Genomic DNA, 16,049 nt, shown 5'->3' on the forward strand with positions numbered 1-16,049 from the left:
GCTAAGCATAAAGATGAAGAGCGGATACTCCTCTCTCCATATCTGGCAGTGCTGGCAACAGAATTTTCTGGAGAGGAAGGGAAGGCTTCCACTTCCAGAGCCAGTCCATTACCCCTGCTCCCTCAGGGGTTTATCTCTACCTCAGTCCCTTTCTTGGGCCTTCAGAACTGACTCAAAGACATTACTTTGGCTTCTAATATGCTGGAAAGAGCATTTCCCGTCTCTGGGCCTCCATATCCTCATCTATAAAATGAAGATGTTGGATTGGATCAGGGATAGCAGTTTCTTCAGGCATGTCACCTCCAATCATTTGGTAAATTCCTAGAACACAGTATCGAACAGGATTCTGAGGCAGCACATTTGCTTGTTAGGAAAGAGCCAGCATTGATCACTGACATCTGCCCTAAGTGCAGGACAGGGGGAATGGCCATGCTGTGCATTTGTAATTGCCAAATTAGATGGTCTCCAGGATCCTTTCCTAGCCTTGTATTCAAAGACTTGAGGAGTGTGGGACTTCTGTCCTTCAACACTTGATCAGTCACATGTCGGGTCTATCTGTGTGTGTGTGTGTAGAGATTCCCTAGATATGAGACTTAATTATAACAATTATAAGAAGGAATCACATTAATAAGTATTCCATTAATAATAAATCTTAATTGAGACACTAACCTTGCCAGTATTTAGCTCATCATAGGGGTCTGGGAATCCTGTGTACTCTCTGGGGCTTCCGTAAAGGTTCAGGTAACAAGGTCCAAATGTTGGCACAAAGCCCACCTCTGTTTCTCCTGTATTTGCTGAGAGATAACATCATTATTAGATTTTAGGCTTTTACCAATTAATCTATTGAAATAGATATTAGTTATTAGTTAGCTGAGTGAGACTATTTTCTTCTAATTTGTGAGTTAGTTGTATTAATGCAAATTACAAGCACTTGTGAGACCTGCAGTATTTTCCTTTTCTTATTGCTATAAAACATTAAACAAAAAATTCAGGGGATAGTTCAGGTAAACTTATGTTGTTATTACAGAAAGATAATGCTATGCAAATGAAAGAATAATAAGGCTTTCGAGTTGATCCTCACATTTTTTGCAAGTTTATAATTGGCCTTGTATTAAATATGTCATTGGTAATTGGGATAGTTTGGGGTAATTGGTAATTTGGGGAAGTCATTTAAATGATATATACCAGATGAACTGCATTTGTTCCCCCCAAATTCCACTTAGACTGAAATAGTTAGTACAAATATGGCAGATGCTATTAAAAATATGAGACATTAAAAATTTTTATATATAACAATGAACTGCCTGCCTTTGGTTAGGACCATATGATATTTATAAGCAACATAAAGTCCCCATTCAAACATTCTATCTCTGATGAGCATCCAATATGCTCCATATTTCTGCTACCTTGTCTTAGCCAAGACTGCTCCCCAGTGCAGTGAGGGGAACTGAGGGCAATGTAAGAAAAAATGGAGTCAAAGGGAGACTGTGGGTGAACATGGGGAAATGTCTCCAACCATCTGAATGGCTCCCATATGGAAGAAGGATGGATTTGTTTCCAAAAACACAGTAAGGGCCACTGATGGGTGCTACGAGGAGGTATTCTTTATTTCACTCGATGTAAGGAAGATCTTTGTAGGAATTAGAGATGTCAAACAATGGGACAGATCACACTGGTGACAGAGGAAATGTTGAGGCTAGGGTTTTCAGGATTATCATCAAGACAAGTCCTCTATGAATGAGAAGTTAACCATATCACTCCTATGGCCCTTTCCAACTCTATGATTATATGTAAGGGAGAAAGATAAATGTGGATTAGCAGTTGAGCAGAATGCCCATTAGTGAACAGTTGACCAGACCATATATAAATGTGCTCTTGCAATTTTTAAAAATTATTATTTGAGGTTCTTACACCATGTATAAATGCGCTTGGGCACTTTTGAGAAGAGGTAGGAACCATGCACACTGGCAGAGATTAATTAAAGTGCAATCTCGGTGAAGAATGCACGAGAAAAGAAACATTTAAATTAAGATTTAGGAAAGTAACAACTGACAGCCTAAGGGTGAGACTTGGTAATGCCTTGGGGTGCCATACTTCACACCTGTTTGGAAACTTCTTGTGAAACCCAAATGGGACCAAGAATTTTTCCAACAGAGATTTCTCTGGATTGTGCTATCCTGTTACCAAATGATCAGGGTAAAATGAATATTATATCTGGACATATGGATTGGTTTGGCTTTCTCTAATCTGCCATATGGAACATGGACACAGTTGACTACTTGATTATTAATAAGCAGGGTTTTGATTGCTTTCCTTGTGCTAGAATATCCATTGTGAGGAACTACAGCAGAGGACTAAAGCAGAGATCCAAAGTGAGAAAAGGAAGTCACTTTCAGGAGTTGAATCACAGAATGTTCAAGTAAGAATGGCCATTAAAACTCTTGCACCATAGTCATGCCACATTATGGATGGCCAAATTGAAGCCCATAGAAGTGACATGACTAGTCAAAGGTCCCTGAAGATGACAGATTGAGACCCAGATCTCGAGTTTCATAGTTCTACTACACCACCCATCCCTCTGGCCTAGCCCTACCTCACCCCCAGCCAGTTCCCATGGGTGACTTATTATGTTGTTTGTCATGAGTATTTGTTTTTCATTAAAGATTTCCAGGGATGCAGACAATCATTGTCAATAATGATCTATTGCAAGTTACCGTGATATCAACAGCTTAATTCTTTTTGTCCAAGCAAATCTCTTTTCAGGTATTTTATACCCTTTGACTTGCTGGCTATGCATTAACATGGAGAACCTTCCTTCTCTGGGTTTATGCCTCAGCATGGTCTCCAGGGAAAGCTTATTCTCTCACAAGGTAAGTCTCTTCCTGCCTCCAAACTTTACTCACCAAACTTTTCCTGCACAACTGTCACATCAAACTTCCAAAGACCTTCCTCAAAAGCCTATACTACATAAAACAAAAATTCTTTAGCCTGGCCATCAACCTTTTCCTCTGACCCGCTTTTCTTTCTTTCTTTCTTTCTTTCTTTCTTTCTTTCTTTCTTTCTCTTTCTTTCTTTTGTTCTTTCTTTCATTCTTTCTTTTTTAAAAATTTTTTAAATGTTTATTTATTTTTGAGAGAGAGAGAATGCAAGCTGGGGAGGGGCAGAGAGAAGGGGAGACACAGAATCTGAAGCAGGCTCCAGGCTCTAAGCTGTCAGCACAGAGCCTGATGCGGGGCTCAAACTCAGGAACCATGAAATCATGACCCAAGCCAAAGTCGGAGGCTTAACCGACTGAGCCACCCAGGCAGCCCTCTGACCTGCTTTTCAAACATTATTTTTCAGACTTCATTCACCTCTGTGAGGCTCCTTTGTATTCTGGATTTGTATAACGTATCACTTTATATTTTAATTTTTGAACTTTAAATAGCCGCCTATTTCTGTGACTACATTATAAATTCATTTGGTGAGTGGGGAAGGATTCAAATATATTTTATTTTGATCCCTTAAACACTGAGAACTGGTTCTACCATGGGGAACTACCACATAAATATTCTTGGATTGATTGGAAAAATGAATGAAGGAATGAAGAGTTACCAAATCTGCCAAGTTTGTTATAAACTTAAAGGACTACTTCAGGGGCGCCTGGGTAGCTCAGTTGGTTGAACTTCTGACTTCGGCTCAGGTCACGATCTCGCGGTCTGTGAGTTTGAGCCCCGCGTCGGGCTCTGTGCTGACAGTTCGGAGCCTGGAGCCTGCTTTGGATTCTGTGTCTCCCTCTCTCTCTGTCCCTCCCCCGCTCATGCTCTCTCTCTCTCTCTCTGTCAAAATAAATAAACATTAAAAAAAAATTAAACTTAAAGGACTACTTTATATTCATATTAAGTCCGAGTATAAGATATTAAGATTGATTCTTAAAAACAAATATGAATGGGGCATTGTGCCAGTAACACAAAGGCAGACAATAATAATGCTTTGTATTCGCACAGAACTTCTGTTTGCAAAGGTTTCTCAGTGCAGTATCTCTTTTCCCTTCTCAACACAAGCCTGGGTAATTAGCACGGCAGGGATTATTGTGTTGACTTGAAAAATGACAATTCTGTAAGCCTCAAGTCCTCATCTATTTGGGGAACAATAACATTAGGGGAGCTGTGATGGTCAAATGTGAGACCATTGAGCAAACTTGCAAAGAATGGCCAGTGCTGTGCAGACGAAAGAACATGTTATGATCCCCCCTGTTTGAAAGATGAAGCCTTCAATGTACAATCGTTCAGTGTCTTCCAACCTAGAGATCCACGTTCAAAGTGAGGGACAGTTACTCCATACATTTTGAACTGATCTCACGCCCCATATCTCTACCTACTGAACAAAAACAACAATAACAGACACAGTTATCTCTCACAGTTATTTACAATGGCACCCAATAGGATGGTATGCATCTAGGTGAAAACGTGAGATGGTAGCAAAGCCTGATTAGCACATCTGTTTTAATTTTAGCCATGCAGGACAACCATAGAGCACAAATACAAAAATTAAAATTATAGCAAAACTACTTTGGAGACAGCAAAATGTTAAAAAAAAAAGGTTCTAAAGATAGTCAATTGATACATTCTTAATAAGACAATAGTAAATAGGAAAATCTAGAAGATAGCAAAATTACAAAGCATAAACCTGTATACGATGCAGCCCCAGATCCCGAAGATGATAAATCTATATAGTAAAAATACGACTGGTTAAACCACAAGAGAAACACGGGCATTATAAAAGAGACACTGAAAAAGTTAATCAAATCCAATGCTAGGTAAGTGGTTTAGCAACACCAGAAAAACACCAACTTCAGACCCAAGTGACATGACCCTTTTGTAATTTATACCAATCTCACCGGTTATATGCAAAATGGCTCAAACATTTGTGATAATTGGCAGAAGCGCCACACATTAAATAACTCAAATCCCTCTGGTCCCAAGGCAGCGAAGCATCTGAGAAGAGCTAGCTTCTCACCACCAAAGGAGGGCCTGGTGAAGTTACCAACATTTCATATTTTTAATAAAACGTGTACTTGTCTTATATCTGACTTAACTGGGACCAAGGCCAGAAAACCCAAGTTAATTTAGTCTGAGGCTGTGCAGGTCAGAGTTTGCAGTTCATGGTACATTATTTGTTTCTTTTGTGTGTGTATTGGGGGTGGGAGGCGGGGGATGCTTGCTGCCTCTTGTTATTTTGAGACCCATAACAGACAGTCTGCAGGGCTTTCAAGGAGAGAAGGCCTCAAAGACAAGGCTGAAAACTGCATGTAACAATTTCTGGTTTTAATTCTTCTGGATGTTACTGCTATATCACTAAGAAAAATGCTTATGCCAGTAAATTTTGAATAATTACCTCCAGGTAATTATTGAATGACTTCTTGCCAATGATAAATGGACATAACTCATTTTGACATAGTTTTGATATGATTTTTTAACTACTCTGTGGGTTACCATTATGATTTAATCTAGTCTTTATTTCTGGATTCCTCACTTGATAAGACAAGGCTACCACCATGCCTACCCTTCCTCCACTCGCCTTCCTCCTTCTGCTTCTAGTCTCTATCTTCCATACTTTTACATTGCAATGGGCAATAACATTTACATTCTGCTCAGAGCTTTGGCTATAGGCATCAAAGAAAAAAATCAAAAAACAATTAGTGCTAACAGTATAGCAGCCATATAAATACTGATCTCTGCAGAGGAAAGAGTCGTGATTACATTTCCTTTGTTACAGTTCCAGTTGTATGGTCCCCTCTGCCACTCAGCAGAGGGCATGCAGACGGGAGCTTTCTTAGTTTCTAGCATTTGCTTAAAATAACGGCCACATATGACTTTATATCTGAACTATATCTTCTTTGTTCAGTATTTTGTTTTTCTTGGAATTTCAAATTGCCTTTTTTTTTTCTTCTAGAGAGAGGAAATCTCTGTCTTCTTCACGATATCTCTAACATCTTCCAGGTTCTTATCCATGCTATACATTGCTTGGATTAATATATGTTTTAAAACCTATAAAGTTTCCTCTTAAACAAAATGAGGATGAGAGGAAGCTTGAGTTTCTCAAGACCATATTCTGTCTTGAATTCTCTCACATAATTTACTCAACTCAGTATGTTGAATACATTAGTAATTACAAGCATTTTTGTTATTTTTGTTTTGGTAACAAAAATCAGCTGCTGATATTATTGATATGTCAGCATTAAATTTTTCTCTCTTACCATCTTTGCTTTTCTCCTTCATTTCCTGTTACAATTTCTGGTGTATGCACAGAATCCCAATGCCAGGAATAGGCAAGTAATTCTCAGTATGGAGAACAACAGAAAGAAAAGTGTATTTGTTATCAATGCTTTTAGCACGAAAACAAAATACACATTATCTTAAGGAGTGGAGATTTTATGGCTCATTGCTACCTGACATCCTTGTTCCTGCTAAGGAAGTCAGTGGAGAAGGGAGTATTATTTTATATTTGGAGGGACTGGAGTCAATACCATTCTAACAGATAGGTTGCCAACACTCTGTATTGGCAGTCAAAAATTTATAAAATAGCTACTGGGAAGAGTTTTTGGATGCGCGCAAGAAAACCAAATTCTTCAAACAGTTAGTTGCCTTAATTATTAGTTACTAATTAATTGTTCTGTTGGTCATCACCAAAACATCACTGAAATAGTTCACTTGGCTCATCACTTTTGGCTTTTGAGAAACCAACTCCATTGCCAGGTGGCCATTCCAGTTCATTCTGCTTCAGAGGTTCTGCACCCTGTCTAGTTCCAGGTCTGCTGACGGACTTACCTTCCACTTCCCCACCAGAGGCAGCAATTTTGGAGAGGTATAGGTATGTTGTTCCAACGACATCATTTTTAGTAAGACGGTCCCTGTGTAAAAGAGCAGGTTAAGGCTTCTACCTATGAAGACATAGCTTCACTTCAACAATAATAAGGTTGAGTTGGAAAAGATGCTAGACCTCAGAAATCATCCTGTCCAGTGGGCCTCAAGCTTTACTGTACTTTAAGAATTACTTGGAAACCCCAGCTCTCATCTCTTATCCAAGCTTTTGATTCAATAAAAGCAGGGGTGGAGAGCAAGTACCCGCATTTACACAAGTATATAGCTCAACTGATTCTGATATGGATGGTCCTCCAACTACCTATTGAGAAACATTAACTGGGCAATTCATTTCAGCTATGGAAACTGAGGTTTTTACAGACAGGTCAAGGGATTTGCCTATGGCCACTCAATACCGTTGTCATAAAATGAATGAAACAATTATAGGTACGTTATCTAATGGGTGTAATGTAATCACATTACATAAGTGTGTGTGTCTGATTTTATCATGTTCATACAGATTACTCTGATGGTTTAACAACTACAATGAATGGGTCTTTCACAGGGAGAACAATTCCCTTCCAATTCGGTTCAAATATTTATTGAGCACCTACTGTGTAACAGCTGAGGGCAGCTGAGGGCAGTTGCTTGCCTAGAACCTAAATCTTATTTGTATGGTAGGGACAAATATTCCCACTACAAGTAAATACATTATTATTAATCTTTCCATGGATATCACAGAAAGTATGCAAGTCTAACCCATGAAGTGGCCTCTGGATGGGCTCAACAGTAGGTGTAAAAAAATGAGGTTTCTATGAATAACATCTCTGTGCTTAATTCAACCTATTCTTCCTTTTTTTAATTTTAATGTTTATTTATTTATTTTTAGACAGAGAGAGAGGGAGGGAGAGAGACAGAGAGAGATTGGGAGGGGCAGAGAGAGGGAGAGAAAGAGAATCCCAAGCAGGGTCTGCACAGAGCCTGATGCAGGGCTCGAACTCACAAACCATGAGACCATGACCTGAGTGGAAACTAAGAGTCAAATGTTTAACCAACTGAGCCACCCAGGTGCCCCATTTCAGGCTCTCCTTTATTCAATCTAATAGTATACCCACTCTGAAATCTAAGACCCCATGGGAGAGAGGAAAGGTTCAGTATTTGGGGGAAAGACAATACTACAGTGTAATATTATTATACTGCATTATAGTAATGGTCTATGTTACATACAATCTTATACATTGTATAGTATAATAGTATTAGACTATAAAGAATGACTAATGAAACACAGCTTTCCTGAGAAGAAGTATTACTTAAGGATAATTAAGTCACAAGCATGGTTCTTGAATCTTTTCTGTTCATCCAAAAGGATCTAGACTACATTTAAAGAACTCTTAGCTTCCCCCCAGTTGTGCAACTACCCTACAAAATATGTAACCTGAGATTTGGATCCAAGGATTCCTTAGTTAAACAGGGCCTGTCTCTGCATCCTAGTCTACACTATTGCTTTGGAGGGGGCAGATTAGTTCAGAAAGTAACCACATTTGCAGTGACCACAGACGACTCTGGGATGGCTCAATCCACAACCACTCACTGCAAAGCCAGTAAGCCAGAGTAGTCACCTGAACTCTATAGGTCCACATTCACATTCCTGAGAGTTCCTGAGGCCCATGGAACACATTCAGAATGTTGCCTGAGGGTCTCAAGTGCTAAAATCAAGCTTACACTCACTGGAAGGGGTTTTCTGTCTTCACGACCCTTCCATGACCCTCAATAAACTGTGATGTGGTCATTGAACAAAACGAAATTTACTACCTCCTCCCAAAGTGCCCTTTTGCCATAGTACTGGGAGGGTGCCAATGCAAAAGCCAAATACATTCTGTCAAAGGAAAAACTATGGGGACAGCCAGACAGGGCAGGGGCCCAACTCAGTCTCTAACTTTCTGAGTGACTGTGAGCAAGTTACCTGACCTCTCTGAGCCTTAGTATCTTCATCTGTAAAATGAACTGATAATAGTCTCCAACTGAAAAGGTTACTCTAAAGACTAAATGGGATATTACAGTTAAGTCACATGGTACAGCACTTAGAGTGCCCAAAAAATGGTAGCTAACACCAGTATAAACGCTGATGATGAGGATGATGATGGTATTTGCCATTTTCAATCTCAAGGAGTTAAGGACTGCCAACTGAATGCCTCATCCAGCTAGAACATGCACAAGAATGGCCTTATTATGGTCAATCCCCGCTAGGAGGGTGATCTAGTTAAAATTCCATCAGAACCTCTCAATGAATTTTCTTTGCATTCAATCAGACAGGTAGCTTTCTCCATTTTCCTTTCTTTTTATTTATTTATTATTTTTTTTTAATTTTTTTTTCAACGTTTTTTATTTATTTTTGGGACAGAGAGAGACAGAGCATGAACGGGGGAGGGGCAGAGAGAGAGGGAGACACAGAATCGGAAACAGGCTCCAGGCTCTGAGCCATCAGCCCAGAGCCTGACGCGGGGCTCGAACTCCCGGACCGCGAGATCGTGACCTGAGCTGAAGTCGGCCGCTTAACCGACTGCGCCACCCAGGCACCCCTGAAATTTTCCTTTCTAACAATAACAGAGAATAGCTGTTGAAATGTTTTGGTGATTCTTCTCAAGCAATGGTTCACTCCATTTCTGAAGTCTATTTTGGACAGCCTAAACAGTATTTAAATCCTTGATTTCTTATCTTGGGGCATTTTCAGATTATTTTCCCCTTCCTTGTTTACGAGCCAATGGAACGAAGATACACAAAGCTTTTCTGTAGCAATACCATTAATAATTTTTTTTAAAAAGAAAACACCCAATTCCAGGAGCAGTTTATCACCTCCCTCTAGAAGAAAAAGAAACAGGCTGAAAAGTAAGAGTTAGACCATCAGAGTAATGTTCTGCAATATCCAAGTGTTCAATTCTTTAATTCTGAATTAGACACAAATTTGTTTTTTAACTCACCAGTCATATATTGTTAGCTTTATTTTTTCACACATCGAAGGAAACTGTTGAGAAGAAACAGAACAAAGTAGTTGTTTCTCAACTTATTCAGTAACTATTAAAGTAAATAGTCTTATTTTTCTGCAAGAAAAAAACATCAAACCTTGATCTGAAGATTAATGACTTGGTTCCACTCAGGGTTTGCATTTTTCTCAATTATATTTGTGCAAACCTGTAAAATCATCAAAACAAAACAGTAGATATTCAAGATTCTAATTTCTGCAAGTTCACATGTATGCATACTACATTATGACTCTAGCAGTCTATTTAGCCAGTTACATACTTAGTAACCTGGTTAAAGTTTATTTCTCTTCTAACTATTAGGTAAAATATAACATGGGTTTAATATTAATCTTTGCCTCATCTATGCACTAAAAGTTACTTTTCAATCGTCAGATTTCTAACATTGGATTAGGGTCATGTTGCAAGAGTTAATGTTTATTGAGCACTTACTGCATACTATCTAGTGAGCATCTCTTCATTAACATATGCACACAGATCTTTTGATCCTGCCCACAAGCCCCTCTCCCTGCTCCCCAAACCAGCTCCTGTTAGAACCAGTCACCACATCTCTCTTCCCCGGACATGCCTCACTCCTGATACCACAGCTTTGTCCAGATGCTGATCTCCCCGGGGTGCCTGCCGTTGGCTCCTGTCTGATGCACACACCCTCTCCTGCCTCCTTACTTTCATGGCACTCCCTGTGTAGCAGTCTCAGTGAGCTCTCCAGGCATGCTTAAAGTCCAGACCCTACTCTGGCTCATAAAACCCTGCCTACCTTTCCCCACCCCAAATCTGACTTCAGCTCTTAGCTTTCCCCGGCTCACTGCACCCCAGCCACATGGGGTGTCTTTCACTGCAAATGTGTCTCCTCCTTGGGAGCCTTTACACCTGCTCTTCTCTCTTCCTGGAAGCCCCTGCCCTCCAGATCTCACATCATCCAGGCCTCTGCTCAAATGTCACCTCCTCAAAGGTGTCCCACCTGCTAACCTAGCAAAACCCACCTCCTCTCCCCAACCCCCAGCACCAATCACTCCTTGTCCTCTGCCCTCTTTTCTGCATTGTACATGGTATTATCTGAAATGATTCAAATACTTATTTGCTTGTTTATTGCTGTTCCTTCTGCTACAAGGGAAGTTCCACGAGAGCTGAATTCTCTATCCCTAGCACACGGGACAGTTTCCATATTTAATAGGCTCACAATAATTACTTAACCTAATTAATTAACACTTTCAACAATCCTATGGGATTATTATTATCTTGATTTATAGCTCAGGAAATTGAGACTGAGAGCTAAAGGAATTTGCCTTAATTGCCTCTGGAGTTGGCTCCAGTCTAAACCGTAAATCTTGCTCCAGAACAGAGGGCTTTTCCACCGCCTCCCTTCCACCACGCACTGCCTCTCCTAGAAAGCAACACCTGGTCGATATGCGTGTGGTTGACCAAATCTCGCTTTCATAAGCAAATGGTTCGACTGTACAGAAGACGCTAGGTCTTCATGCCTATAACTAGGCATGGTGGTCTCGGATGTGCCTATACCAAGAGTCTCCTGGCTCATCCCTGTGGGCTGGGATGGAGCTCTCCTGCCTGCTCTCCAGTTCTGGCGGCTGGCTGGGGCCTGGGAAGTGAGAAGCATGTGGGGAGCAGGCAGCTGGGCGTCGGGGGGCTATCCCCAACATTTACTGAGGATTGTTGTTGCCAGTGAGGAAGCTTGCCTTAGACAAAGACAAGGTTTGGGTCTGAGAAGTAATCCACATAATTCAGTGATAGTCTTCACATTCTATTCTTTCAAAAGACTGAATTTTCTAATTTGAGTCCTGCAAACTTTCCACTCCAAAATAAACCTGTGGAGAAGTCTGGCATGTTCCGACTCAAATAATCTGTGTTCCTGCAGACTTCCCAGATCATCAGGAGTCAGCTACTTTCACAAAGAATAAACAGGAATTCACTCCAAGGAAAGCACAGTGGTTTAAATATTTTTTCCTAGAGGCGTCTGCATTTAGATCACATACAAACCTTTTTCCCAGCAAAGGAAACTTCTACAAAAGGATCCACTAGGTTTTTTTTATCTGCATTGCCTCCGAATATTTCCTTTACCGTCTGTGAGAAGGCATCATCCACTAGAAAGCAACATGTCGCACAGCAGAGATTAAATTTGATTTTCTTAAAGGAACAGAAATCACTCAGCAAAATTAAAAATTTTCTCCTAAACATGAAGACAAGTTGCAACAAGAATTGTTCTCAAAAGTGGCAAGCAGGAGTAGCACTGTACTACAGAAATTTTGTCTTAGCTAAGAGAAAAAAATGTGTTCTCCCCACAAAGTTTAAAAAAAAAAAACAAGAGCACCTTGAAAAATAAACCAATAAATTATTGTATTGAAAATCAGTCATCCATGAAGAAAAAGTAGAATAAAGACAGTCCATCCATATAAGGTCAGAGGCAGTTCAAAAACTCATCCTGGTTTCAACTTGGAAATACGTTTTAGGTCAAAATAGTGTAAGCCTAGTCGACTTTTTCAGAGAAATCCAAGGAACTTTGGCATGATGACACATAACATAATCATAAATCACACATTTAAGCAACTATAAACACCATGTCTCTGTTTTAACAAACTAAGAAATGAATGGAGATCAATTAAATAGTCCGTGTAGGCAGTATAATGTGAGGTTTAATTTATTTACTTCATTTAAGATATCTCTGAGCAGAGATGAGCATTATAGGATGTTAAGCATTATAGGATGTTAAAAAAGAGACGGGGTAGGTTCCCAGGGAAAGTAGCAAATCCTGAAGAGATCCATGGCTTGTACACAGAGTGCTATCTCCTGGGGACTTGGGAAGGGTTCCCATGTCCCAGGGCCCAGCGGGAAGCAGATAGGCTGGACAAGGCAGAAGGTTGCTGGGTCCTTGGCAATGACAAAGGAGTGGCTGGGCCAGTGTCTATGAGTAAAATCACCATAAGTGATTCTCTTAAATGCATCCAATCTCTTGTTACACGTACCTCGCCATGCAATATTGCCAGATTTCTAGTTACTGGCACTTAACCATGTTTTGCTCAGCTATTTTTTTTTAACGTTTATTTATTTATTTTTGAGACAGACAGAGACAGAGCATGAACGGGGGAGGGTCAGAGAGAGGGAGACACAGAATCCGAAGCAGGCTCCAGGCTCTGAGCTGTCAGCACAGAGCCCGACGCAGGGCTCGAACTCACGGACTGTGAGATCATGACCTGAGCTGAAGTCGGCTGCTCAACCGACTGAGCCACCCAGGCGCCCCATTGCTCAGCTATTTTTAATAATCCAATAACAAATACATTATTTGTTTCAAAAATGTCATATTTTCCCCTGTGATGAAAGGAGTCAGAAGTGCTGACTGATGGCCACTCTTTTGTATCCTCTAGAATAAAGAGAAGATGGAGAACACAGATGGAACAGAATGGGCCAAACGCTCAGTTAAGAGCAAGGGCCAATGACCAACTGGCTTCCCCATCAGCCTGCTCAGGAAGCTTTCAGTGGGGCCAGAATGAATGGAAAGAAGTCCACGAAGACCTTCGCAAAGAAAAACCAAGGATAGGTAGCAACCAATCACTATTCAGAGCATGATGTTAGCACATGTGATCGTGCAGATAACTGGTCGTCCTGGGGAAGGACTGAATCCATACGTACTCTGGGGGATGTCCTCTGCTCGGTAGATTTTCAGCAAGAAGGTCACCCACCGGAGGGCGATGCCAGCAGGGAGTAGCAAATTACTCTCCACGTCATCACTGTCATTATCACGATCTCGTTTCTCAGCCTATTGGGGAAACATGATTATAAATGATACCCATAGAAAAGCAGCACTTGGAAGGAGCCAAACTGATGCTTGTAAAATGAAACCAATTGGAACTGTTTCCATTAGGATTTCCTGTGCTTCAGGCTTAAGAGTTCAGCCACCAATTCCATGTCAAAATTAGTCTGCATAATCAAAGCTCGTATGTCTCTTCCACAAGAAAATAACGTGACCTTTTATAATTTTATGAGCACTAAATAGGAGAAAAAAAGAGAGACCGTTCCTGAAGTTTTGTCAATTTCTCTTGGGTACTACCTGTCTCCCAGTTTGCTGTCTAGTTTCCTAGAATGACAACTGTCCCTTTAGGTAGCAATGCCTGGTTTTGCAAGTGAGCCATACTTTATAGGTCAAATGATGCAAGGGACTCTTGAAAATACACATATCTTTACTAAATGAAAAATCCACTCCTGGACACCAGGAAGGAGTCCAAGTGAGCTGGAATAATAGTTCTACCATGGAGAAAAGAACAACTTCCAAAAAATAGGAGGAACTGGAAGGTTGGGGTTATTGATTGGAAGTTGTGTTGCATTTCACAACTACTGACTCCCACTTGCTTAGCTCTTGGCCCTCCCTTTTTAGTGAAAACATGTAAAAGGTATAGAATGTAAGGGCTCACAGGAGGCTCATCTCCGGTTCCCAGGATGAACATGCTGACTTTCATGTAACCTTTAGCTCCTGAGCTGGCATCTTCGGGGTCATTGAGAAGAAGCCATTTTCTCATGATAGCATGACCTGAAATAAAGAAGGATTAAAAGGACAGGGACCCACTACAGATAAGTTGACAGGTTTGTGATTTCATCTGCTATAAGACAAACAATAATTTTCTCTGAAATATCATAATGACACCAAATTTGCCAGATGAGTCTCTATATTGATGTCCTCTGCTTTGCACTGACTAGCCCCCAACCCCAATCCTGCCCTGGTGTGACTCAAGACTCTCTCTAAGCTCTATTAACTGTTTTTATAATTTGATTTTGATAAGATCAAAATACTGTCACAAAACAGAGAAATTACGTACTTGTGAATGTTAGGATAATTACTATCAGATTAAAAAAGATGTCCATATTAAGCTATTACTCATTCTTAAGTATACTTCCCCCTCCTCAGTCAAGAAAACATTTTTATTATTCCCTTTTTGATCCCTCAGATTTTCTTGATTCCCAGAATGTTCAAGTTCATGGGGAGAAAAAATATTACTTACCAGGTTCATCATAAATGAATCCAACATCAATCTGGGAAAAAATAATTTAAAATAGTTCAAATAGATTTTAAAATCAGTTTAGTCATTTCAAAGAAACCATAATTGTTATATTAAAAATGTTTTTAATGTTGTTTTTTTTTTTTATTTTTGAGAGAGAGACAGAGTGCGAGCAGGGGAGGGGCAGAGAAAGAGGGAGACACAGGATCTGAAGCAGGCTCCAGGCTCTGAGCTGTCAGCACAGAGCCCAATGCAGGGCTCGAACTCACGAACCATGAGATCATGACCTGAGCCAAAGTCCCACACTTAACCGACTGAGCCACCCAGGTGCCCCATTATTATATATTAAATATAAGACTCTTGCCAAGACTTCGGTTTCTTTGAGAACATTTCCTTCTTACCCTCTCCATACCTCCAGTGCCTTGCCTGACCCTCAATCAATCATTCCGAATGAATGAACTAACTAGTCTTAGAACTGGAAGGGACCACGGAAGTAGGATAACCAGTATGTCCTGGTTTGCTTGGGACTTTTCCCCAAGCACAGAAAGTCTCACATTCTGTGAAATCCCTCAGTCCTGGGCAAACCTGGACTTTGGTTACCCTATGAGGAGTCACTTGGCCCAATTTCCTATCCAATATTCCTCTTCCTCTCCTCTGGCTAATGCTAATGCTAATGCTAATGCTAATGCTAATGCTAATATTAATACAACCATCAGTTGGGCACTTCAATGTGCCAAACAGTGTACTAGTCTTCACATTGACTCCTTTTTACAGAGGAAACTAAGGATCAGTTGGCATGTGGCTAGTTGGTGGCAGACAGGTATGAACACATTCAGGCCTGATCCAAATCATTCTCTAGGACTTCTAATGACTGGGAGCCCTGAGAGGCTTTGAGAGGTAGTCCATTCCACGCAGAATTGCTGAGAAGCACCCACCAAGTATTTATCTTTAATTCCAAGATGGGTTACTTGGAAAAGCACCCCGATTCTCTTTCCTGGTTTGCTTGCCTTTCATATTCAAGGTTTACAATAATTGGCTTTGTAGATGGAGCTCTGGGGCTGCCGGTAAGTGGAGCTGGGTGATGGGCTTCTTGCCATCAACAAGCACCCTTTCCCTTTGCAGCACTGCACTGGCTTCCATCCGCAGCTGGAGTGCTGGCAAGGGCC

General features: G+C 40.6%; 1 protein-coding gene across 3 annotated transcripts in view; it reads right to left on the reverse strand.

Moving 5' to 3' along the window:
- Nucleotides 1-16,049, reverse strand: part of MYOF (myoferlin) — a 151,313-nt gene that overhangs the window by 75,844 nt on the left and 59,420 nt on the right. For 2 of the 3 annotated variants that reach the window (XM_015061901.3, XM_015061900.3), the window contains exons 10-18: nucleotides 14,887-14,917; nucleotides 14,302-14,417; nucleotides 13,523-13,649; nucleotides 11,876-11,979; nucleotides 9,963-10,031; nucleotides 9,821-9,864; nucleotides 6,810-6,892; nucleotides 4,669-4,707; nucleotides 670-794 (exon numbers count right to left, since the gene is read on the reverse strand). In XM_015061901.3, coding sequence (XP_014917387.3) covers nucleotides 670-794; nucleotides 4,669-4,707; nucleotides 6,810-6,892; nucleotides 9,821-9,864; nucleotides 9,963-10,031; nucleotides 11,876-11,979; nucleotides 13,523-13,649; nucleotides 14,302-14,417; nucleotides 14,887-14,917 — 738 coding nt within the window. The remainder of the gene's footprint in view (nucleotides 1-669; nucleotides 795-4,668; nucleotides 4,708-6,809; nucleotides 6,893-9,820; nucleotides 9,865-9,962; nucleotides 10,032-11,875; nucleotides 11,980-13,522; nucleotides 13,650-14,301; nucleotides 14,418-14,886; nucleotides 14,918-16,049) is intronic. The other variant, XM_027062643.2, reaches the window with a different exon arrangement.

This window comes from Acinonyx jubatus, chromosome D2, assembly GCF_027475565.1.
Source record: "Acinonyx jubatus isolate Ajub_Pintada_27869175 chromosome D2, VMU_Ajub_asm_v1.0, whole genome shotgun sequence".
Lineage (NCBI taxonomy): Eukaryota > Metazoa > Chordata > Mammalia > Carnivora > Felidae > Acinonyx > Acinonyx jubatus.